Source organism: Ornithodoros turicata, chromosome 1 (genome assembly GCF_037126465.1).
Source record: "Ornithodoros turicata isolate Travis chromosome 1, ASM3712646v1, whole genome shotgun sequence".
Classification (NCBI taxonomy): domain Eukaryota; kingdom Metazoa; phylum Arthropoda; class Arachnida; order Ixodida; family Argasidae; genus Ornithodoros; species Ornithodoros turicata.
This window is the reverse complement of record NC_088201.1, coordinates 192,319,947-192,346,946: the sequence shown is the minus strand read 5'-3', so window position 1 is coordinate 192,346,946 and position 27,000 is coordinate 192,319,947. Positions and strand designations below refer to the sequence as shown.

Genomic DNA, 27,000 nt, shown 5'->3' with positions numbered 1-27,000 from the left:
CCTATTCGCTGTCAAATACTGCGTACAACCAATTAAACGCTTTCCAACTACACCAGGTACAAAGCATGATGGTGGCCTTGGTAGAGTCTATAGGTAAATTTTGTGTCATTTTCCCATTATTATTCCTGTATTACGTTAAATCACGGCTATATATTACTCATTGTAACGTTCATTACGTCGAGACAGTAACGCTTGGCGGTTGCTGTAGTTTCAGATGTGGCCGAGTTGTATCGGTCGAGCAGGGTAGCCTCTGCGGGAGGCCTACGTGGGGCTTTAATCCCAACTGCATAGTTTTCCCGGATTGTTTGGAAACTGATGTGTCACGTGCGATTTGGCGGCAAACGAGTGTCGTCTGCCACAATACACAACATAGCAGAACCTTTGCAAAATAATGTTGCGAATATCACGCAGATATGTGCAGCAACCCTTTTCAAAGCTGGCAGAATTTGGAACACGAGTTCATGCCGGGAACTCAACGTCGCGGTGCCGCTGTCATGAACGTTAGCACACGTTAGTGTGAATCGCGGTTTCTAAAGAAGTGCTTTTATTTACGGCGGTCCTGTAGATACTGCGCCGTGGAGCCTGAACTGTCATCGCCCTTTGCATCGGGTTGTGCGTTTAATAATAGACAACGCGGCTATAAAAGCGCAGTGTTGTTAATGTGTCGTTATCATGACGATGTCGACGGACATTGTTTGGGAAATAATTAACGATATCTTTCAAAGAAACGAAGTACTGGAGCATGTTACATGCACATTTCACAGCAGAGCCAGATTTCAGTAAAAAAACGTTGGCAGAAAAAGTTAACGTGAAGCATGGCTTGGTGTGCGTTACCTCGTCGTTGTTGATCGAAGTTTTATCGGTGGAGAATTAAGAAAAAAAACAAACACATTTATACTGTGTCACTAATTTACTGTGTGGCTAAAGCACAATGACAAAATTTTGTCAGCAAACGAGAGCTTCGGACCTTTAGTCATTGTTGTTTGAAATGATGAAGTGATTATGAAATGTTTCACAACTTTAAATGGTATATTATATCAGTTTTTTTGCATTATATCGGTTAAATTTTGTGCAACAAAAGCATAGTGTCATATTTAGAGAGCAGAATTCTATAGTTATTTAACGCCAGCAGTTTGATGGTGGGGTAAGACCCCCCCCCCCCCCCCTTCCCTAAAAATCATCTGTTTTACGACTATAGTGAAATGTTCATTCACTCATGACCATCAGCATGGCTGAGTGAGCAAAGGCATCCGCTCGTTGATGGTAGCCAAGGTTGTGCGCTTGAATCACAGATTGAGAAGTTACCCGTCAAAAAGAACTCGTTACAAGTTAAGTTACTGTGTGAAAAATGTAACTAAGTTAATAACGAAGTTCTTCAGCCTGAAATGTAACTCGCAGTTACTGAGTTACTTAAAAAAAAGAACGAGTTACTTCCAAGTTACTTCGGACACAAAATAGTATTATGCAGGTGCAGTGCGCGTGAGCAGTTGAGTTAGACCTTGAGTGGCCTGCAGAGGAGTGCAACATGCATACATCGTCTTCGTTTATATGTTCAACAATAGACCTGTTTGTAAACAAATGACGTCATAGTGTTCGACAGCGCCACAAATTTGGTAGAGTTGAACTACGCTCGAAGCTAGAAGTGAACAAGGTTGCGCCCGAAAGCCACGGTCTTGAGGGGATTACTATATGGTCCCTTAGAGGGACGCGACCCTCGGTCCTACTTTTCTTTCAATGGGAGGCAGCGAACAAGTGCCCGTTCGTGGATCCCGGCCCTCTCCTTCAGATTTGTTTCGCTTTCAGTCTATCTACCAACGTTGTGATGACGTTTCTCTGGTTGAGGTCTATTCGAACGCTTTGCATCTTACTCCCTGTAGGCGCACAATGGTTCAGTTTCATTTCAATGGCAGCGGTTCTTACTTCCTGAATAACATACTGTCATTGATTGAATATCACGTTTTGTGGCAAAAAATGTCATGAAGGAACCGGAGAGAAAGCAAGAAAATATGTGGACGTGAGTGAAAGGCGAATTAAAAGTAACTTGGAACTTAACGTACTTTGGCAAAGTTACCTGAAAAAGTAACGAGTTCCTCTGAGAGTTACCACGGCGCAAAAGTACAGAGTTAAGTTACAAGTTACCAAAAAAAGGAACTTTTTTACGGTAGTTACGGTAAGGAGTTACTTCCTCGAACTCTGGCTGGAATACCTACTGCCGGCTGTGCTGCATGAAGTGTTCCCCGAGTTTTCCGAAGACTTTCAAGGCTAACGTCGGCACAGTTCCTCTTGAAGTCGGCCCAGGCACCTAAACAGTTCAGGTGCGGCCAGAGAGTGCTCACAAACAGCACCACATCCTGTCTACGGGGAACAAATTTGTCACTGTGAACAGACAACACTGCCCTGCGGCCAGTCTCTCCAAGATTTGAAAGACCTTCGTGCGAGAGGTATCCAGAAAGCAAGTTTTGATTGGCCATAAAAGAAAAAAAAAAGCACAAAACTCACTTTCAATGAAAGACGAAAGTCACTGAAAAGGTTAGCCAGCTGTAGGACTCGAACCCACATCTTCTGGATTGCCGGTCCAGGGCTCTACCAATTGAGCTAAGCTAACACGCCTTCTCAGCGACTTTCCAAGGGTGCGTCTTCTGAAGGGACAAACCAGTCACTCACTCTCACTCATCCTCTTTTCACTCTTACATATTTTTGCTCACTCACACACATTCATACGGCGGGATCGACGCAGGCGGCAATTGTTGAACATGAAAGAACTGATTTTTTGAGGCTGGAACAACATAGAAAGGACAAACAAAAGGACAACATACAAAGCCTCAAATTACCTAAGAAATTAACGATGAAATATGCTTTGTATGTATTTGTCCCTTCTATGTTGTTCCAGCCTCAGAAAATCAGTGCTTTCGTGTTCACTTTCAATGCCCATATTTGCAAATAGGGCTTGCTATCTGGATGCGCTTACAGTGCCCTCGTAAATGAAATTGTGCCGCAATAATAGGTGGCTGATTACGGAACGATTGCTGTGGCAACACTCGTAGTCATTTCCGCTTCTCAATGTAAAACCATGCAATTCACGTTGTTGTCAAACTTGATGTAGAAGTTGGGCATACTATACTACCAGTGCGCAAGACGCAAGGACACAGAAGAACAAGACGAACGTTAATGCGAGAGGTACAGGGGATTGTTTCTCTTCCGATTATCTGAGACTGCTGAAGGGCTGCTGTCCCAGAGGTATATTTTAACCAGTGAAGAATGTTGTCTGTATATTTAAAAGTGGGGCAGTGCCAAGCAGACAGATTCGCCAAGCAGATCCGCGTGTTCTGTCAACGCAACTACGACTGTGTTCTATGTTTGCTTTAAATAATCTCAGAAAGTGCTTCGCTCACTTTTTTTAAAAGCGAGCCGTTCACCTGCCTATTAAAATGCATTATGCCGAGTGATTTATTTGACAAATGTGTAAATGTAGCAGAATTTGATATTAAAAATTGCGACTGCCCGCAACGGTGGTAATGCTCGTAATTAGTTGCCCAGGTCACAGTAGGGCCTGCTAATTCGTTTACAGAAACGTCGTCTGCTACACAGAGTACTGGAAGAGAAATGAAACAAAGAAAAACAAACAGACAAACAAATAGAATGCACTGATCCTGATTGCGATCACTTTTGGGACCGTGATGACATCACTGGTGACATTTTTCTTGCTCCTCCTCCTCGTTCCACTCTGCAAAGTGATTTGAGCAGGAATGTTCGTGTCGATGTTCTGGTATTTTTTTTAAATCATGATTTTAAATAAAAGGAAATACTGCGTTACGTCAGGTACTTTGTCACGTACTTTGTCACTGTGACTTGACTCAGTTTCGACACTTCTTGAGTGCATTTTTTTAAACGAAAATTTTGTGTACGGAGAAATTTTTTTGTTAGTTGTCAAGTCAAGCCACATCCTTTCCTAGTGTGTCACAAACAAAATCTTTTTTTTTTTTGAGATGGCGTTCTGGACTCCTGTAAAAACATGCAAACTTGCTCCAAGTACATCGTCTTCTACGGGTGTGTTTGAAATATGATACATAGTTTTTAGAACATAGTTGCACTACAGTATAGTGCACTACTATAGTGCACTGCTATAGTGCACTACTATAGTTGCACTACGTTGTATCTCAGACACCCCACGCACCTGCATAAGGGCTTATCCATACGGTGCAACTTCATCGGTGAGCTCACTCCAGCAACGGTTGTGTGCAATAAAAATTGCACCAAGCTGGTTCCTTTTGCACCGTGAGCTGTCTCCATGAGCCACTTGGCCTCTCGACATGTCGTAGTTCCACCCGTGCTCGTAAGATGGCGCAAGAAAGCATCATTATCATCATTTGCATCCAATCGCGCAAAAGGCTGCTTACGCGTACTCAGGGATGCAGTTTTGCCATTCGTATTTTAAGCAGCCAAGTGATCGCCGGGTTGAGCATGAAGTTCGTGGAGGGATAGCTCGTCAGACGCTTCCTCCACCAACTTCAGCAACCAGGTTGCGCTGCCATAGCTTCACCATTCACACGCCGCAACCTGTGAATAGATCATGAGCCAATCACAGACATCTTGTGGTGTGTCATGGTAACAAACGTGAAGAAACACGGACGGACGGATGACACGTTTGAGAGCCAGACGCATCCACTGTCCGTCCGTCCGTCCGTCCGTCCGTCCGTCCGTCCGTCCGTCCGTGTTTCTTCGTGCTTGTTACCATGTTACTAAACCTACCTGCTCTACATCTTCTTGCACTTGTGGTGTGTGGGCATGAATTGGCCCGCCCTCCTCAACGTATAACTTACCATCATTTTTAAACAATTCCAGGTCTTCCACTAATGGGGTTGTGATCCCCCGAACTACTGGAACCGGCGCCGAAGAACCGGTTCACCCCTGCCCCGCCATGTTGGGCCAGCAGCACCTGAACTTCGGTGCTGCTGCAGTTGGCCACGACCTGTTGCTCAGCCACCATGCCGACACCTCTAGTCACGTCACCCACCCTCAGCTCCTCGAGTGCCTTCCATCTCTGGAACAGTCTTCCACCTCCAGTCACAGCAACATTCCCTCTCAGGCCCCGCTCCTCACCTACAGTCAGCAGACGTCGTCTGCCTCCCTGTGCACCGCGCCCATTCCGACGTGGCTGCCCAACGGGATACTGGGGATCACGTCGTCGTCGTCCGGAAACCCCGTGCGCCCCGCGACCGGCGCCCTGCCCCCGGTGTCAGAGCTCCGACCTTCCATGGGCTCCAGTCGGAGCAGCATGAGGATGATGGCGCTCTCCAACCAGGGCGCGTACGGGGGGAACCCGTTAATGACTCCGACGACGTACTCCGACTCCAGCCACGCGGAGTACTCCGGCAGGGGCGCGAAGCAGGCCCAGCAGATCCAACAGGCCCTGTACCACACAGAGACTTCGATGGCGTACTCGGAGGCGGCCCTGTCGCACCTAGTGTCGGAGCCTCCGCTCGCCGACAGTCTGGCGTCGATCGAGAATCAGCTCCAGCCCCTAGTCCAGGTGGACAGCATGTTGGACATTGCGTCGCTCTACTCGACGCTCGAGCATCAATACTCAAACTCCGCCATTCCGCAACTCAACATTCCGAACGGCGCGCTGGCCTCGGATCAAAATCTCGGGGACCTCGTCGCCGACGCTCTCTCGTCGCTGGAGAAATCGGGCGAGCTCATCCAGGAGAACGCGCCGCCGCTGCAGTTTCCGGAGAAGAGCGCGTCCTCCGACGTCCAGCGGAGCTCCGGAGTCGAAGATCCCGTTTTGAGTCTAGTCGAGCAGGTGACGTGCTACCGTTGCAGATCCTGCTCATTTCTCAACCTGAACCGCGAGGAGGTCGTGCGCCACGTCCGCGCGTCGCACGGTCCGGCGTCGGAGCGGTCCGAACCTGCTCCGACTCCGCAGGTATCTTCTAGTCAAGCCGAAAAGCCGGTTCATGCAACGCGTTCCACCGAGAAGCGCTTCCTGTGCGGGAAGTGCCGGCGCGGATTCTTCACTCTGGACGAGTGTTGCCAGCACCTGACCCTCGTCCACAAGGCCAAGTCCAAGAAAGTCCGGCTGGAGTGGATCTACGCCAACAAGCCCGACGAAGTGCGCGCCCCGACACCCCTGCAGGAGAAGAGTCTGCCAAACGTTGCCGTCACCGCCGCCGTCGAAGTGGTGGGGAAGGCGGCGGAGGGCCGAGGGGCGCAGAAGGGAACGCCCGCCGTCGACGCCTCCGCGAAGAAGAGTCCGGCGAAAGGGAACAAGGTGCAGATGTCGTCGTCGCAGAAGGCCTGGAGGAAGAAGGTGAACAGGGAGCAGGGGAGCTTCATGTAAGTCACATCGGCACATCGCCATCAGGGTTGCCGGTATTGGCGGGAAAAAATACTAAGCCGAGAGAGAGGGAGATCAGAGGGAGAGGACAAGGAGAATCGGGTGACGAAAATAGGAAGGTTAAGATGGGAGAGGGTGGAGAAGTGTGTTAGAAGAGAAAGAGCTCGTATCTGCAGTGTCCAGAAAAAGCAAAGTGTTCGTTTTATGTGTTAACGATGTAGATAGTTAACGAGGGAAGGTACTACAACGAATCGTTTACGTTTGATGATGTTAAAAGCATAGATCGAGAAGTTACCCGTCAAAAGGAACTCGTTACGAGTTTAGTTACCGCGTGAAAAATGTAACTAAGTTAATAACGAAGTTCTTCAGCCTGAGGTGTAACTCTCAGTTACGGATTTACTCGAAAAATAGAACGAGTTACTAACAAGTTACTGCGGACACAAAAGAGCACTACGCAGGTGCAGCGCGCGTGAGCAGTTGAGTTACACATTGAGTTTCCTGCGAAGGAGTGCAACGCACTTTCACTTAGATCGTTTTCATTTACGTCCAACAATGTCTGTTTAAACACTGGGTATGTTTAGTAATACACGCATTTAGATAGTTTAGTAGTAGTAGGGTGAGATTTTGCTCGATTTTAAGTTCTGTTTCTACAGGACAACAACGTTTGCAAAAAAGGAAAAAAAAGTTGCAATGAAACATCACAGAATTTGCTATCTGTCTACAAAGTTTACAGAGGGCATTCCAAAAAATTTTCAGGTTGAGATGTCTGATGAAAGTGTGTGCGTTATTTTACTGCATAGCACGAAAGGTTTTGATGTGTGCAATTTGTTTCCTAGAAAAAAAATTACTCAAAAATGTATTTAAGATAAGATAATAAATACTAACGCTAGAATGTAATTAAGATAGAGTATAAATACATGAACATTAATGCAATTAAGATAGAGTATAAATACATGAACATTATGCAATTAAGATAGAGTATAAATACATGAACATTAATGCAATTAAGATAGAGTACAAAATACTTGAAAAAGTATTTGAAATACAATTAAGATACTATTTATCCTTGAACGCAAAAAGTTACCAGTCAGTGGTCAGTGCGACAAGTCGCCGCTACATGACATGAATCACCTAAACCCCGCGCACTACGCTGACCGCCGCTGTGTGATAGGAGTCATCTAAACACAAGTCCCAAAAAGATGACAGAGAGATACCACATAACTCCACTAAGTATATGCGACCGAGAACAAAGCAAACTTCTAGCACGTTCCCTGCTCAGCGAGGTCAGAATTCGGCATCACCATGTCAGGGCACACGTAATAGAACCCTGACTGGCCAAGGATTAGTACACACGGGGCAATATCTCTAAATGGAGACTTCCAAGAAGGGCCAATGTCCGGGTCCGAGGGACTCAGGAAATTTCCACTGAACGAGCAAGATAGTGGAAAGACGGGACACGGAAAGTCTGAGAGGGAGATCCAAAATATGTAATTAGAGTATTGAGTAGAAAATACCGTAAAATGTATTTTAAATAGAGTACAAATACACAAAACAAAAAGTATTGAGTAGAGTACCAAAATACCGCAGATTGTATTTAAAATACAGTATTTTTTAAATACGATACTCCAAATACGTACAAGTCTGGCATGAGGTCCCAGGCAGGTCCCAGGCTGGTACTGCTCACCACCACCGTTGCACACGGTTGCTTTTTGCGGCATACTTTAAATTCAATTTCTGCAATAATTATGCCTCTGTGGTGTGAATTACTTGTCATGGTGCATCTTACTGACCTACTTAAAGGGACTATGAAACGATTTTTTTCTTTGTTTCGTTCGAAAGAAGACATTTTTCTGAGTCTAGAACCGAAATTTTACCTTCGTCGCGCGAGCGGATTTCTTGGGAGCGAATTTAAACGGAGCGGCGAAGGGAGGACAGCTGGCGCTGCGCCGTAGCGAGCTGCCGAGCGGAGACACAACGGGCAACTTGACGCGACCACGGCCGGCTCAGCAACACGTCATCGTGACGTGATGCCGAGCCGAGGAATCCCACCAGGAGCATGCGCCGTAGGATCCCGTGTATGCGGGAGTGGAAATCTCCATGACAGCAGCTTTCGCGCGATCGGCAGATTTCGGCAGTGGCGGCAGCCACAGCGCGAGCTCGCGGCATTACTTGCCATTGTGCAACACCGGTGACGTAACAGGGAACCGAAGTGCGGTCCGTACAGTTACACCATCGACAGGGAAATATGCGCGGGAGAGGAGGAACACGGAAGAGACATTTCCAGCGCGCGCTCCTCGCAGAGTGGAGCGATTTTGTCCGGAAAAATTTGTGGCATATTAGTTTCTCTGCGGGAAGAACAGTTTCCATAAAAAAAAAGTATGGGGGTTCGGGAAATTTCATAGTCCCTTTAACAGTTTTACAGGGAGAAAACAGGGTATTAAAAATGACTTCCGCGCTGCTTCGAGGCAGAGTGATCCCCGTCTTGCATTTTTTTATTACCTTTATGAAAGTGTGGAATTACGACTAAATTCACCCTGTACTGAAATTTTTTTCTGGTCTCAATTTTGCAGCTGCGAGTTCAAAGGGTGCAACGTACGTTACCGAGAATTTTCCAACCTCGAGTACCACAGGCGGTGCCACCGTACGGGGGCGGAGGAAGACGACCAGGAGCAGGCGTTTGTGTGCCCCGAATGTGGTGCCCGCACCCAGTACTGGAGATCGATGGCCAGCCACCTGTGGAGGTTGCACTACTGTGACATGGAGCTGCACGCCTGCGACCAGTGCAACTTCAGGTGAGTCTGTTGTCCGGTTGCAGCCCGGTCGCTTGTACATTACTCGTGTACAGTGAAACCCGCGTATATTCACGGTAATTGCGAATTCCATCGTTATACGGGGTACATCGTTAAACGAGGGCTGACGTAAATAGCGCGTCCCCGAAAAGTTGCGCGCCACCCCGCGTGTAGTAAAAGAAAAAGAAAGAGATGCTAAAAAAAAAAACTTGAAGCTGTGTGACATCGCGCTGGCTTGGGAAAACAGCGACCAGAACTCGTGGAGGGAACCTGGGGACATAGCAGGACAACTTCTGGCCACACTATATGTCACCATTCTGCTTCACCTAACGCCTGCGTGGTTTAGGAGAAGCTCACTTTAGAACACTGTCGCGCGACCCGCGGGTAGAAAGCATGTGCTAGGCCTTTGGAATGATCTCGCGAATTTGAGCAGCATTGGCCAAATACGGAGACACAAAAGCGTTACCACCTACTTATTTCACTGACAGTATTGGGAAATGAACAGTCGCTGTCTATTTTCTTGCCTCAATTTTTATTTTGGTTTAATTCTTTTGATGCGAATTTTGGACGATACTAATTTTTTCCGCTACCCCGCGAGATTCGTATCATCGAGATTCGACTGTATCTTATCGCGGCGAAAATTGCGGCGAGGTTATGCGCACGGGACTGCGTCCAACATCGTTATACGAGCACTCGGAACCGCGGTTTCCATCGCTGTACGCGGGTCGTTTCCCCATAGAAACAATCTACATTTTGACAGTAAAATCATGAACCATCGTTTTACAAGGGATATCGTTATACGCGACATCGGTATCTGCGGGTTTTACCGTAGTTTGAGTGTCACTGTGGACTAGATCTCGTCTCTTCGGAATCTTGCAGAGTTTATGCCATTGCAATCCACGTGCATCATGCTGTAGTCTCTCACAATATCGTTTCTATATGTGAAGTGGAAGTATAGTAAAGTTAATTTCTAGTTTGAAGATGTGTGACTATCGCCTCGTATTGTGGGATTAAATCCCGATCATCTTCACTGAGAGGGCGACTTTGCAGCCAAATGGATTTCAAGCTTGCGGTATTACCATTTACATGAGCTGAACACAGTTAGCGAAATATTCCACTTTTGAAAACGAAGGTGGAATCGTACAAACACCTTTTTTAAATTCGGAAAACTCTGGCTCCCACCGAGTGTCGATGGAAGTACGTACAGTGAAACCTCGTTAATGTGTACCTGACGGGGCCGCGAAAAAAATGCGTACTAAGCGGTAGTACGGCTTAACCAAAAACTCAAAATACAAGTCCACGTGCCTGCCTAATGGAAGAAAAATGGAACACGTTCGACAAAATCGGGATAGATATCACCATTTATTCACTTTGCAACAAGATGGTTCGTTATTTTCGCTTCGTACCGACGCGGCCTTGCAGCAATGATCGCGGCTTCAAATCCACAAACATAACGGGCGAGCTGTTCAAGAAGTCCCCGTTTTCTGGCAAAACTGATCGATGGTATGGATGTTGTCCAGTTTCTCCTTGGTGTTCAGGACACGGTGGCATGACGCTGTCCCACAAGCCAACACAAGTGAGAAAGAAGAGAGAAACAAAACGACGAAACTATAGGAGGGGTGGAGGGGAGGAGCCTACTTGCCCTCTCCACTCTGCGGGAGAATGACCTCTCCTCCTCGCAGGAGTGACGTATTGGCGTCACCCCGTCTCTGGAGGAGCCACGAACTTTCAAATCTTTGTTTCTGGCACCGGAAGGAACTAGTTTTTTTTTGTTCTGCACGGACTGTTTCAGGACGAGAAGTACGCATTAACCGATATTGAGGCTGCGAGCAGCTACGGCTTAAAAGCGGGTAACAAATACATTGGTTTCAATGGGAGTCGCAACGGGGATTCAGCGCAACTTCTGCTTATTACGGCTTAAGCGGGTACGTATTAACGAGGTTCCACTGTACTTCTTTTTCTTTCTCTGGTCAGCCAATGTCACCGTGCATTAGTCATATCATTCCTGGGCTGTTTCCTAACTCTTAGGAAAGCAGGTGACCCCCGTTTCTTTCCATCTGTGTCTGAGTGATCTAATCCCGAATCTTCGTCTATAGTTCGGTTTTGCAATGTAACACAGCGGCTATGACCGGCGTAGTATACTACATGTCCGCTCCGTGCAGGGTGACTTAACGCCTTTGTAACGTTTCTGTTTCGGTTTGATTGCTCACTTATTTTGAGGCATAATTTGTCACGCGAGAATGAAACAAAGTTGATGGCAGGTATACCGTGGGTGTTACGCAGTGATGGCCAGTAGTTAACAACATGTAGTTAAACTACTAGTTAAACTACCTGATTGTAGTTAAAAAGTAGTTATCAACTACTTGCAGAAATATAGTGGCAACTACTAGTTAAACTACAATTTTGAGTAGTTAACTACAGTAGTTAGGTTACTGCAGGCGCCAACTACTTCAGATTTTGCCGCAAGCTTTACTGGTCTAGTGAAGCCTCATTTGCTGTAAAATAATTCTGCAACCTTAGTTTATCGAGTAGGCACAGAAAGAATCCAGCCGCAAGCATTGTATTTTACGATCGTAGCAATGGCTTGAGCCAAAGTTTGTCATTGCTCGTGATTCATATTTAGGTGTCCAAGAACACTACAAGGGATTGGTGTTGATGGACAAGGTTAAGTAGTTATAGATGTAGTTAAAATACATTGCAGTAGTTAAAGAAGTAGTTTTTACTACTCCTCTGAAAAGTAGTTGAACTACTAGTTAAACTACTCCATTGTGAAGTAGTTAGTAGTTATAGTTAAACTACTCTAGAAGTCGGTAGTGGCCATCACTGGTGTTACGCACCGACCACGATGTGCAGCAATTTTTTCACCGACTGTTCTGACAGTATCCGTTCAAAATAAAACCCGACCTCTCCCCCCCCCCCCCCCCCCCACACGCAAATAAAAGCTAACTTGGCAGAGTGCCAATTAAGCCACCAATATGGACACTGCAGAAACGCTAGGCACTGCACATTCAACACACTGCTGTTCGGAATCTACGGGTTTTCCCGGCGATTTTAATCCAAGTTCCAGCTAAATTAATCCATGCCCCATAAAGTTTGCATGGCAAGTGATTAATTTCGATGGCGCTTGGATTAAAATCACCGGGAAAACCTGTAGTGTTCGTATAAAATGTATGAAGTGTTCTTCTTTTTATTGCCCACCCGATATTGCCTAATTTTGCCCGGTTTTAATGGCACTTGAAATAAAACCCCATTTTTATCCCCCCCCCAGTTTTCAAATAACATAAAACCCAAAACCATCAAGGTTACGTATGATGCACTATCTGCAGTGCATCTAACAACATTGCTCCCCAAATATGGATTTCCGTCTCATTCTTCAGAGCTGCTACTGGCAGGCTTCAAATGTTGGGTTAAGAGCGAAGACACTCTCGCTGGTGCTAGGAAGAGGTGCCAGAGCTCTGGGTAATGTTACCTACTATCGGGAAATCAGAATTCACAGAGATTTGCAGGTTGTTTGGAAAATTTTTAGAAGCGTGCATTTACCATATTTTCCTGCCTATAACGCGTATGTTATACATGGAGCCTGAAGCTTTCAGGAAATATTTTTTAAAATAAATTTCGGGAAGTAAAAATCGGGCAAATAAATGTGTGCGCTAAATTCACGCAAATTCAGGTGGAAAAGCTCCCAGTATGCTAAATTCAGGGAGAAATCAGGCGCAGTTACTCAAACTAACAGTACTGGTATGGCACAAGCGGTGATGCAGGTGCATTTGCTGCCAAACAAGTTAGTGTGCATTCCTAAGGACGTCTCAGCGAGGGCAATTTGCCAGGTAAAAATCGGCCTTCACCCTAAAGAGGCAACCTTCAATCCGGGGTGCAAATTCCAGGGGGAATCGGGTTAAACCCTAAAACTTCAGGCTCTAATTATACATTGCAAAAAGTATCCCGAAAATGCAGTCTTGTTATGCATAGGAGTTTTTTTTACTGGAAGAGCGATTCCTAAAAGCTGCCGTGCAACCTCTGTTCTCGAGCCTTGGCTCACACGCTCAACTGGTGTACAGTAGCCGACCAATTATACGGGCTTGGCTGTCCCCTGCCGCCAAGTTGCTGGCATTTTCGTCCAGGTTTGAACCTGCAGTCTGTCATTCAAAGCATCCTGGTATGACAGAAAAAAATACTACGGACCATGTTTTCCACCTTATTGTGTGCATGAGGAGCCCGGAGGTCAAATTCCACTGTATAACTCACGCCGTGCGCTTACTTTGCCGTATTTCTTTATTCACTGTGTGTCCTTCCATGAAATGCAGGACGTACAGCCTGAGCAAGCTGGAGAACTTGCACAAGCGTATCCATGGAGACGAGAGACCCTTCCTCTGCGACACTTGTGGCAAGGGGTTCAAGACTGTGAAGCAGCTGAGGAACCACAAGGTATGCACATGCTGTGTAACTTGACTTCAAACATTTTTTTTTTCTTATACGCTTCGACGTATGGTTCTGGTCCTGGCATTTTCATGTCGCAAAATACCTTAATTTTGCGACGCCAAATCCCAGGGTTTCGAGAGTGTAACCGTGTATTCACGCGAGCGATATTCCCCCAGAAGAGGAAGATGCGAAAAGCGAAAAAGAAACGTGTCTTCGCGTACACTGCTAACCGTGGGGAATATCCCGCTACACAGCCACAAGATATTCCATAGCAGACGACAGGAAAACACGCTGACAGTGTCGCCTGCTAAATGCCACTCCCGATAGATGCCACGACCGTGTGAATGCTCAACATAGCACGAGACGGAACTTCGGTTCTGTGAGCAGTGTTTTCGCTTTTCCTTCCACTGGAATATTCCGTGAGGATGTAAATTTAGACTCTCCCGACAATGAATGGTAGGTGATACGTGAAATGGAACCGACTGCGTCGTCCAGGACACGTCACAAATACTGTATTTACTCACGTATAAGACGCCCAGTTTTTATCCAGCAACGTAGCGCCTCGTGCGTTGCTCTCTGCGGTGGAAAATTAATTTTTTTCGCTGGACTACATTGGGGAATTCGTAGGGTTCTTCGTTTTCATGTTTTATAATTTTTCAAATTCGTGCGGGAAAAAGCCTGGTGGTATTTACGCGCGAGAATTCAGGGAGAAATCGGGCACTGTGATCTCTGTTTGATGCGTCACCGGGGAATTTTCGGGTGAAACGAAAGGCATAAGAAACAGGCCACTGGTGTGACCGTGGTACGAGAAACAAGAATCTTTATATTTCCGCTCCGAGCTGGGGCAGTGAATGACAGCGGGATTCAAACACTTGCACAAGTTCCACAAAGGCTTGCCTTTGACTCCTGTAGGAGGTGACTATAAAAGGAGGACAAGTAGGTTGTCACAAATAGCTTTCTTTGCTACTATTATGATTCACTTTTCTGATAGTTTACCGAGAACAACAGGCTGAAGGACCGTGAGGATTTCGGGTAGATATCGGGTTTCAGCCGAATTCTTGAAAACCTGTTTCGGGGAACTGTCGTGAAAAATTAGGTTTCAGGGGAGATGCGGGTAAAAAAAATGTGATTTTCATTTAAAAAATGACTCTTTGGGTTTTTGGTGGTTTTATCATCCATAATTAGAGCCTGAAGTTTTTGGGAAATATTTTTTTCTAAATTTGGGGGGTAAAAATCAGGTAAATAAACATGTGCAGTAAATTCATGCGAATTCGGGTGAAAAAACTTCTAGTATGCTAAGTTTGGGGAGAAATCGGGATCAGTTACTCAAACTAACTGTAGTGATTTTGTACAAACGATGATGTAACTGCATTTGCTGCCAAACAAATAAGTTAGTGCATTCCTACAGACATCCCAATGAGGGGAATTTGCCGGGTAAAAATCTGGTTTCACCCTAAAGATTCAACCTTCAATTAGGGGTGGAAATTCGGGAAAGAATTGGGTGAAACCCTAAAACCTCTATTGCTCTATCCATAATCCCTAGTTTCTTTTGTCAAAAAGTACTAAAACTGACACAAAATTAGTGAAGCGGTCTTGAAACGTGCCAGGGCAGTCGTAAAAGCGTAAAATTAGATCAATTTCCGAGCGCATTCACAACATTTTGAATAGCGGCGTTTCCCGCCAAGGCGCCACTTTGTGCAGGAGGAGTGAGCCTTCTTCTCTCTGAATCGTCCTTCGGTGGTCTCCTATCTCAAGGAGAAATATTAAAAAACACAAGCTTTTCCCGCCTGCGGACAGTGTCAACCAATGGCTCTTTAAATCACGTGGTGTGAAACTCTCCCTCCCACTAGCTGTGAGCCGTGTGCTTCCTGTTTGTGCTCTCATCCTGTTTCACAGTCACAGTGCTCTTCGCAAGAGAAACAAGTGCTTATTTTACTCTTTTTCTGTGTTCTTTGTGATGGACAACAACCCAAAGCGCGACTTTCGTGCTCGAAAGTTCCGCACGATCCACAACTTTGGGGCACGCCGGCGGGCAAGGCAAGAGAAAGCCTACTGCGCAGGGGAGTTCGTCTGCTGCCACTAACACTAACTGCAACAGGGCTGGCACATCGGAGTCGAGTTCCTCAAGTGATATCGGCGGCAATGAGCAGTTTGTGAGTGCATCGGAGAAGAAAATTAGCATGTTTGAAAGAGAAGCGAGGAGTGCCGATGAACGTGCGAGTGTTTTGGTTTGTGAGCTGACTGCAACGAGAAACCTTGCCACCGGCGCAGCATGCCCAGCGTGCGGATAGTGTCAACTTTCCATTGAAGAAGGCTGCTGAAAATGGCTGCTGATCAACTGGACCGCACTGACCTGGCTGTCATGTTCGACGGTACGTGGCAGAAGAGACGGGCGCAAGAGTGGTGGGCACATAATTGGGGTGGGCACAGCAATTTCTGTGGACACAAAGCTTTGCTTGGACTTTGAAGTCCTCTCCAATTACTGCCTGGGTTGCAGCAGGCGCAAAGCATGCGACAATGAAGAGGAGGAGGAGGTATGGCAAGCTTTTCACTCACCTGTTTGTGAAAAAAAAAAAAAAAAAACCACATTGCTCGTCCCACGCCATGGAGACAGAGGCCGCAATGAGAATGTGGCAGCGGATGTCTTCCTATGACACACCCCTCCGCTTCGCAACATCCCTCAGTGACGGGGACGGCAAAGCTCATATGGCAATTTCAGCAGCTAAAATCTATGCTGAAACCCCTATCATGAAAGAAGACTGCAGGAACCATGTGGCAAAGCGACTTGGAACCACACTCCGTAAACTTAAGATACCGCTCCCGCATTGTGAAAAGCTAAAAGACAACAAACACTGTTCATAGACTCCAAACATACTTTCAGCTTGCTATCACAAGCAACAGAGGCACTGTACATACAGTCGCCGACCGATTTTTTGGACCCCGATTTTTCGGACATGCTCGATTGTTCGGACTCGTTCGCGGAACGGCCTCGGGTCCCATAGAGTTGATGTATAAGAACGTCTAAAATTTCGGACGCCGTACAGCTCCGTCGCTCGATATTTCGGACTTTGTTTGCCCAACCAGCGAATTTCTCTCTTGGGGTGACGGAAAATATTGATATCATCCGAAATTCGTATCAAAAGAAATCAACCAACTAAAATATTGAGGCAAAAAAATAGGCAGTGATGATTGTTCATTTTGCATTCCTCTGAGTAGAAGAGGTCTGTCGTAACGCTTTTGCGTCTTTGTTTTTGGCTAAAGGCCCAGCACGTGCTGTCCGCCCGCGACTGCGCTGTATAGCGAGCTTCACCGACAGCACGCATGCGTTAGGTGAAGCCGACTTGCGGACTTGATGACGGCGTGCCTCTGTCAGTGTACTTACAGTGACGAAATGTCGCTTCGTGAAATAGAAGCTGATGTCATCAGGCAGAGCTGGAAGTGCGTTAGGAAAGCATTGACAAATTTTCCAGCCTACTAGGCCTTAGTAAAGTTTATTTTGAAGCGAAATTCTTTTTTTCGGACTGCTCGATTATTCGGACTTTTGCGTGATCCCCGCCGAGTCTGAAAAATCGGACGGCGACTGTAGAATGTTCTGCACAGTATGGGCCTCCTACTTCCATTCAAGCTCCACTGATGCAGATAATAGCCACAAGTATTCTCCAGAAGGAGAATCCTCGTGGTGCAGGCATCTAAGAGCCCAAGCCTTAGGCCCAAGTCACGCCATCTTGACAAGTTCCCAGGCCAAGGCAATACTTCCGATCTGCCAGACGCTCACAGATGAAAAGCTGCTGTCCAGGTGTGTGCAAGGCAAGACGCAAAATGCTGCTGAATCACTAAATACCAAAATTTGGACGCTTCGCCCAAGGACGAGGTTTGCTTCACACATCGTTGTAGAGACGGCCAATGCGGTTGCTGTGTTGTGGTTCAACTGGGGGCACACTGGGTTTTGGGTGTCCTTGCATATGAGGAACTGATCAGACTGAGTGATGCACGTGACAAAAAGTGCATCGAAAGCATGTCACGAAAACAGACAGCAGAGTCAAGGTCTCATCGCCGCTGTACGGTGAAGAAAGCTCGCACTGAGGACACTGCTCGGGGCCAATGTATGCCGCCGGAGAATTTTAAAGCTCGTCATTGTGTAGCAACCAGGACTGCTTACTCACATAATTTTGTAAATTTTGGTCAATTTTCATGTAGTAAACACTAAAATTGAAACTTTCAAGTGCATTTATCTTTTTTTTTTCTATAATTTGTGCAACTTCGTAGTTTGTGCATCAAAGTTCTTGCACTTAATGTCATCACATCACAATGAAATTTGGCATGATTGTGCTCCAGTATATGGAGAATGTTTGAGAATGTGGAGAATATGAACATCAGTTTCGTTTGAACATATGATGACTAAAGTCATTCAAATTTAGAAGAACCTTTTCCAACAAAAAATAGATTCTGGTGAGTTTTACATCTTTTATATTCAGAAACACTTTGTGCAGACAACATTTGTACCTCTTTGCATTTAACGGATCATAAGGAGTAAAATGACACATTTTGTAATGCGTCTTTATGTGTACAGTGATGACAACTAAGTGCACAAAAATACCTCCGTTTTTAAATGAATGACCTGCAGGAAATAAGCAAAGCAACCGAGGTGGAATCTAATGTTAGATTTGAAAAGATGAGATTAAGATCTATAAACTGTGAAATTATTAGTCAGTTAACATGAAAATTGACAAAAATGTGTGTTTGAGGAGCATGTCCCCATAACCTGAAAACGAAGAACCCTAGGAATACACGGCTGTCCGCAGGAAAAAACTGCAAATTCCACGGCATTCTGCAAACGTGGCCAAAACACGTTTGAATGCAGATAAACTTAACATGTAACGGCACTTCCACTTTGATGCGTCTCTTCCTGCCTTCTCTTCATCTGGGCAGGGTTTATGTGGTGTCTGTTCCTTATTATGTGGTCATCGATGGTAGATTTGCGTCGATGGTCGACAGAACTGGCACACACATTGCAGAACAGCATACTTTCGTCCTCGTAGAATCTAGCATTTCTGTACCCCCGAGTGCGATCCCACACTGTTTTATTGCTGAGGTGCAACATGACATCGCAGTGCCTAGACTTACTGTGCACAAACAGAAGCCATTGAAAAATCAAAAGTCGTTCTCTGTGGTTTTCGGCATCCTCTGAATGCACGTGCATGCTCACCCTACCCTTTCTCTTTCTCCTTTCCTGCATGCAAGGGGAGAAGGAACACGCCATGTGATGCGCGCGTCCAAGGTCAGCGCCGTTTCCCAGTATCCTCGAAGTACGACTGGTACTACAAACCATTGCATCAGTTGGTACAGTCAGTTCGGGGATCTAACATGTCCCACACGTAACACGATCGTACCGTCAGGCGTGCATGATTAAAGGCCACGTGCGTAGACAGTACACCAACATTGGAAAAAGAATGCTGCGGGTACCACTCAGAGAGTCGGAATTAAGCGTTGAAAGTGTGTGGTTGAATCGGACTTTCCGTCGTCGTTCATGTGGAAGACACTACGGTCGCATACAGGCTCATCATCATCATAGAGGGAGCACAAATTATTAAGAGTGAATTGCATCATTCCGTGGCATTTCTGCAGAAAAAAAAAATTGTCAAAATTTAAAACGAAGCATTTTGTTTAGGACGCATTGTACTTAGGGCCTGACTTTTTAGGGTTAAACCCGTATCCGTCCGATATTTACCCCCCGAACGAAAACCCGCATCTACCCGAAAGCATCCGGGTCGCGTGGCACACTCATAAGCGTGCATTAAAATAAAGTTTGATAACATTGCTAAACATTAGTTCCATGTTAAGACAAATTTTTATTAAACAACAAAAAATTGCCTGAATACACCCGAATTCCTGACGACAGAATATGCCGTAACGGGATTTAACCCGAGTACACCCGAATTTTCAAATGAAAAATATCACCCGATACTTACCCCCCGAATTTGGCCAAAAATAAAACCCGAAAAAGTCAGGCCCTAATTGTACTGCGCTCCCGATCACGTTTGCTTCACTGTGCTGACGCGGAATTTTTAAAAAAAATCCTCGCAGGTGGTCCACACCAAGGCCCTGCAGTCGCACTCGCGCGCCCACATGGATGCCTGCGAGATCTGCGGCCGCAGGTTTGGCGACCGTCGGGTCCTGCAGCTGCACCTGGATGCGGTGCACAGAGGGGCCCGCCCCTTCCTGTGCTCTTACTGCGGCTACGCTGCCTCGTGCCGCAGCAGCCTCAAGATGCACCAGCGGCAGCACACGGGGGAGAAGCCCTTCTCCTGCGACATCTGCGACTACCGCACCGCAGACCACAACTCCCTGCGGCGTCACAAGATGCGCCATTCGGGGACCAAGCCTTACAAGTGTCCTTACTGCTCCTATGCCTGCATACAGGTAAGGTGGCCCGTTCCTTCGACTCTGTAATACGGCAGAATCTCGATGATACGAACCTCACGGGGTAGCGGAAAAATTCGTATATAGAAATTCGTATATAATCCGAAATTCGTATTCGGAAAAATTCGTATTGAAGGTTCACCCCTTTAGGGTGAAACCCGATTTTTACCCCGCAAATTCTCCTCACTGGGATGTCTGTAGGAATGCACTAACTTACCTGTTTGGCAGCAAATGCAGTTACATCACCGTTTGTACCAAACCATTACAGCTAGTTTGAGTAACTGAGCAGGATTTCTCCCCGAATTTAGCATACCGGGAGTTTTCTCGCCCGAATTTGCATGTATTTAGTGCACACGTTTATTTACCCGATTTTTACCTCCGGAATTTAGAAGAAAAAAAATTTCCCGAAAACTTCAGGCTCTATTCATTTTCTATTACTGTCAGTGAAAGAGGTCGGTCGTAACGCTTTTGTGTCTCGGTTTTTGGTCAGTGCTGCCCAAATTCGCGAAATGCTTAAAAGGCGCAGCACGTGCCTTCCACCCGCGAGTCGCGCGACAGTGTTCTAAAGCGAGCTTCTCCTAAAGCACGCAGGCGTTAGGTGAAGCCAACTTGCAGAATGGTGACGCGTAACGTTGCTAGAAGTTGTCCCGATATGTTTTCCTCCACGTGTTCTGGTCGCTGTTTTCCCAAGCCAGTGCGATGTCACACAGCTTCACGGTTTATTGCTGCCAGAGGGGTAAAGGGTCAAAACAGAGATAAGGTGATAAGGTTCTGGGCCGATCCATTTGGTCTTGTCTCCTCCACCACCACCAAAGGGAGAGGCATTGCTTGCATTGTGCAACATGATGCAAGGGACGAGCATGGTGAGGATCTCCCTCCCTTTTCGAAAGGAGGAGCAGCATGAATCGCGTGCTCTCGCGTCACGGGGGGAATGACCTCTGTCTCATCCTCGGCTCGTTCCTATCATCCGTAAAGGCAAGATAACGCGTTCGTATCATCCGTAAAGGCAAGATAACGCGTTCGTATCATCCGTAAAGGCAAGATAACGCGTTCATATCTTCCGAACTCTAATACACGGGAAGAATAGGCAGCCCGGCCGGGACCGGAAAAGAATTCGTATCATCCCGAAATTTGTATCATCCGTGATCGTATCATCGAGATTCAACTGTACTGGGTTTGCTATCGGGGCAGTTATACCATCCGGTATAGCTGCTGTCAGGTGTGTACGTAGCCGGAATAGCAGGGTACTTCCGTTGCGGATTAGCTGTGGTGGGGTACCTCTACTGGCTGTTCTTTCCTCCACCACTTGTGCGAGTTACTGTTCCTGCTTGTGGCTTCGTCGCCCGTGTACGCTAGAACTTCTCTGGGTGGGTCGTGCTTGTTATGACATGTTTCAACCATGCTATGCAAAGCTGCCTAGAAAGAAGCAGATCTTGCACTGTCTTTCTCAGTACCTACATCATTCTACGCGTTTTCATAGGAGATATCGCTGTCGTCTGCTACAGTAGTCATACGTACGCTTCTGCGCGTTCAGAATTCAAATTTCCATCGTCTAATCGTGTCGTGCCGATGAGTAGCGCTCCTGGCGGATCGTGCGGACGGGCTCCTCATAGGGGTTGCTGATTGTGACATGGTCGTTATAATATAGTAGGTCGTGGCCCTGGCTGATAAGAAACGTATCTGCGGATTGGAAGGTCTTTACAATAGGAGTTCCTAAAACACGATAAGCCAAACACCTGATTCATTTGAAGTTCATTCAGTTCCCTTTATTGTTGGAAAGTAGCTGTTCTGGGGCAGGAACATACAAACCGACAAACAAAACACAAACCTCTTTTACCTGTTCCTTTATTGTATCATTTTCCTAGAGCACTTGCGACCTGCTGAAACTCTCTAGTGTCTGCGCAGTGCGTTCCATGTAATGTTGTCAGTGTTGCCGGCACCACGTAATTACCGTGTAAATGGCGTGCTGCGAAGCATTTACGCATGTATGGAGATTTCAGATTCGCTGCCATTGCTGCGGGAGATGCGGACTGTTCTCTTAAGAAAATGAATGTAAGCGACGCCAAGAATGCCAGGAAGCTGCGTGCGTTAAAGTGCACTACCGTTGCTGCCGAAGGAGGGGCCAAAATACATGCGACACTGCATATGTACTAAACCATACTAAACCTCGAAATGCTTCCATATAACTATTCGTTACCCGCCTACTTGGAAAATTGCAAATGAAACTTCCAAATGAACTCAGAAAACTGTCAATTCAGCCACCAATACAGGCATTGGAGAATATTCGATACTCATCACAGCTGTTCTGCATCCTCTCTATCTGAAATGCGAGAAGCACTCTTTTTTTTTTCTACCCAAAATTCTACTTTTCCATCCAATATCGCCCGATTTTACCCTGTTTTATGGCTCTGAAATGAGACCCATTTACAGTAAACACAAAACCCGAGAACAACGGGCCCTACGCATGAGCTGTGAGGTCACCTTGCGGCCAAGTTCTCATTGACCATCAATCTTGTAATTTCAGTCCACTACTTACAAGAGTCACCTGCACAAGAAACATCCCAACGAGAGTGGAGGGATCCTCTTTGCCTGTTCGCAGTGCCAGTTCCGCACAGTCAACGAGGACAACTACCGCACCCACCTCACCTCGCACTTCGACCCCAGAGAACAACCCGCCAGGGACGTCCCCCGACCCCAGGGAGGAACAGAGAGCGTTTGCGGAGGCAGCCCCACGGGCCAGGAGGCTCTCACCCTGGGCCAGATCGTGGGGCTTGCACACTCAGCTGGTGTAGCATGATGCGGTGACAGACACGGTTGGTCCCACTAATGAGTCTTAAATGTACTGCATTTGCTTGTCGCTAATATGCACAGAGCAGTGTGGGCACAATGAGAGTTTGTCATATCTAATCCCTGAAATGTAGAATTATTTCTGAATTAGCTTTTTTTTTTCATTGTAGTTGAAGTATGCAAAGCAAAAATGGTTGTGTAGTTGGCATGCTAGCAGCAAGCAGCTCATTGTTGTGTATCAACACCGCTCCAGGTCGCCCCCAGTCAGGACGGGGTTTACCAAGATAAAGTACCGTGTTTCGTTCCGCTTCGTAAAGAATACCGCTGGCACGACAAACACTAACGTTTTTGGAGTGCAAAAAAATTAATGTATAAAAATCATGTAAAAATTAGCAGATTCCAGATTTGTGCCAGTAAATTTTGAAAAAAAAAAAGAAACAAACGTTAGTTCCTATACATTGTCAGTATCTTGTTCTGCCATTTTCTTGAGCCGACGGGAATCTTTGGGGTTTTGGAACTAACTTTGGAAGGCATATATTTACTAAGAGTGGTGAACAAAACTACATATTATGCTTGGAAATTGCTAAAGAAACAAAGTTAAACATCGTGACAAAGTGTAGGCTGCTACAAAATTATGTTGTTTTTATTTACAATTATTAATTAATTACACAATTATTAAGTTGCGCATGCATACGAGGTTTAGCAGGCAGTATAGGCCATTGGAAATGTTAAGAAGGTGGCAGTTTCTTAGCTTTCCTAATTTATTGGAACAAATCTGGAAGCTGAAAAAATTTTTGAGTAAATTTTTTAGCACTCCGTACGTGAGTGATGAAAGTTCTGGCGTCTGCTGCCAGCGGTATTCTTTACGAAGGGGACTAAATGCGGTACTTTCATGTACGTGAACCCTGTACTTCCCAAGCTTGGTACTGCAAGTAAAAATTACTGAGTTTTAAGCAAAAGGATGTCGACACATTATTACCGTAGAACCTCTTTACAGTAAGCTGGTCGGACCGTGAAAGGTTGTTACTATACATCAGTACCTTCACCGTATCAGTAGATGAATTTCTATCATACTTAGCTTCCAGTTTGATTTGTAACTGTAATTATTTATTACTACATTCCAATATGGTAGCATTATCTACCTTTTGTGCACATTACCTGTGAAAGACAATTCCAGTGCATTGACTGTAGCACTCAAACCAACCGTTTGAGGCCCTGAAACTGTCATGCCCAAGTTCTCATGCAAGCTGCGAGTGACTAGTAGATTGCACACTGGTGGATTCATTGAGTGTGTAAACTTGCAAACAGATTATTTGTCTCCCGCAATCATGTCTTCTCTCACGAGAGTTCAGTTTTCAGGCACCTGGGTATTTTATTCCAATTTTTTTTTTTCTTTATCATACCCGTTTCTCAGCGAATTGCATTTACTGTATAGAGGGCAAAATGTGTGGGTGCCTACGGCTGTTTAATTGGGACCCCAGGCTCTCTTTACAATGTATATCTATGCCTTTAGTATGTGCAGGTTTACTATACAGAGGTTCTACTGCACACATAAACAGAAGACTTGCTTTGCTTGCAAACAATTCAGCAGCTAATCGCGGGCGTTGATATTTTTCTGGTTGTGTTTGTGGTGACAGGCGATCAGACCAGTCCAAAGTTTGTCGCTCTACAGTATTTTTACACAAGCGAATGCAGTACATTTTTATCATTCTGTTTGTGCCAGAAGATGTGCACTATCGAAAAACATTCAAAATCAAAGCTAAGCTCCTCTCCACACACTATGAAGAAGTGTTGCTTTCCTATGTGCTGTGCTGCAAAATTGTTTCTGTAGCCATACAGGGCTTACCTTGAAGAGTGGCAGTGACACGTTCAAATTCCAGCATCTTGTATTGCAAGATCAGAACCTGTCGGATAGTATCGTTGAACGTGTCCTGTCTTGGGAAAATGAAATAGCAACCTTGATGTAGCATGTTTTGTCTTGTGTGTTGCTTTGTTTTTCCAAAATGCTTCTGAACCGCTCAGAGTTGGACCACCATCTGTCGAGTGTCCCATGTATGTGAGAGTTGTGCACAAACATCTGGGGGATCATGTGAAATGATGCGCCTCTTATTCAGAACCAGCAAGAAAAGGTTCAGGATTTCATTCTCGATCAGGCTGATGGCAGTGGCCATGGTCTCGGACCTTTCTAGGCGTTTGTTAAGCTCGGTTATTTGCAACCCATACCGGTTTGTTTTCGGTTCAGACGTGAGGGTTAGGTTCCGGTTCACTTCCAAGATAGTCTTCTTACACCTAGCATGCTGCCGTAACTTACGGAAATGCCCATAATGCAGTATTTTGCAGCAGAAAAGAGAAGACCAGTTTTAAAGTACATCGTGTCGAGTTTTACGTAACTTAGCAGGCTTTGCTGAGGTGTTAGATTTGGAGAAGTTTGCTAGTTCTCATGTAACATCTTTATTTTCTCCAGATTTTTAAGAAGCTTCGTCATTCAAATGCCTTAAACTTGGACTTAATGCAACCCATTCCCTTTTTTTAGATAGTATTTAAGAGGAAGTTTTTGTTGCTTTCCGCTCATTCCGAGGCTGTCGCACAAAACACTTCAATCTGCGGAGCAGTCCCATGAAGGTACCAAAGTTGCATGCATGTAACACTCAGTTGCTCATCTCTGACGCTTGTTGTGATACAAAAATACTCAGTCTCCATTTGCATTTATGCACCAGTAGCGTACATTCGTGGGTGCATTACACTGGGCTTACAATACATAGCAGTTGGGACATGCTTAAGGTAGTAAAGGTCAAGAAGGTCCTGTTGGTGTGACTGCATTAGCTGTGGAAGGTTTAAATGCATCGATTAAAGAATGGCAGTTGATGAGACGGCACATGTTCGTCATCCCACGTTTCAGTGCCTCGTCCAATTTATATAATGAAAATTACAAATGCATTTCAGCTGCATGTACGCAGTCGCTGACCGATATTTTGGACTTGATGTGTATTCATACAAGCGCCATTCCCCAGAATATTCCACTAGAAGATGACTGACTGTGCTCCTGCACATCACATAGCTTTGGCAGTATGCTGCTGGCAAAGCGCTCTGGAGTATTGTGATCAGAAAGCCGCAGTTCATTGAGCCTGCCCAGATTATGACAGACACTAAGTCCAAAAAATCCAATATTCTTGCATCAAAATGAAGTACGGGCAGCTTTTTAAGGAATGGTCAGACATATTGAAGGAAGGAACACATTTGACAGTGGCAACAGTGCTGTCCAAAAAATCAGTAAGTTGGAATTTTTGGATGCTAAACAAATCTGGCAAGCTGACGCTAATGCAAAAGTTGGTAGTGTCTCTGACCGGCAATCAGAGGGTGTCTGTTTGAATTGCAGATTGAGTGCCTTTTCAGCAACTGCCATATTTGAAAAGATTAACCTTTTCTTTGAGGAATAGTCCGATGTGTTGAAGATAGGAACACATCAGCTGTGTAGGATGTTGGACAGTGTCAACGTACTGTCTGGAAAATCAACGAAGTTTGAATTTTTGGATTCAAAAAAATTTGCCAAGTTCATGCAAAAGTGAAGGATTGAACTTTCTTTAAAGAGATACTTAGTCGAACACATTGCAGGTTGAAACGCATCGGTTATGCAGAACATTGAACAGTGCAAACATTACTGTATGAAAAATCGGGAAAGTTCGAGTTTCTGGATTACAAAAAATCTGTCAGGATTCTGGATGCCATAAATGCTTCCCTCGTATATTTCACCCATTTTCTTCTCGCCTTTGTCCCAACAAATACGATTTATTTGAACGTTAGAATTGCAGGTAGAACAATTACAAGAAAAAAAAAAAATTGCATCGAAGAAGGCAGACAGAAGGTCGTGGACAAACATTAAGCACACGTTGTCTCGACATGTTTGCTCCGCTGACAAAGCGTGCGTTTTAACATCGCAGTTTGATAACGGTGGTCTGCAGAGCACACAATTTTTTATTGCGAGGCAAATTTACGCAAATTTTTGTCTCTGCAATCGCACCAACAGGGCTTCGCCCCCTTGCAGTTACGATTAGCTACGCTTTCGACAGGTCTCCCCGTTCCGGCAATTCCAGTTTCTGTGCCGGATGTGTTTTTCTTTTGGCAGCTTTCATTGTAAGAGGAAGCGGCCATGCTGGTGGTGCGCCATACCGTGCCTCACGCATTCCTCCGTATTTTAATTTTGAAGATTAACATAGCGAAAGTAGTGTGCTACTTCGCGGGAGGGGGTGG

The 27,000-nt window shown here is 45.6% G+C and overlaps 1 protein-coding gene and 1 pseudogene across 1 annotated transcript; both read left to right on the top strand.

The window, feature by feature from the left end:
• Positions 1–28: 28 nt before the first annotated feature.
• On the top strand, positions 29–24,721 carry LOC135378897 (zinc finger protein 99-like). Its single transcript, XM_064612063.1, has 6 exons — positions 29–93; positions 4,843–6,336; positions 8,908–9,129; positions 13,431–13,551; positions 19,630–19,965; positions 22,490–24,721. Exons 2-6 carry the CDS (start codon positions 4,919–4,921, stop codon positions 22,760–22,762), a joined length of 2,370 nt encoding a protein of 789 aa, XP_064468133.1. The 5' UTR covers positions 29–93; positions 4,843–4,918; the 3' UTR covers positions 22,763–24,721.
• Positions 16,135–17,752, top strand: LOC135379152 (uncharacterized; annotated as a pseudogene).
• Positions 24,722–27,000: the final 2,279 nt, after the last annotated feature.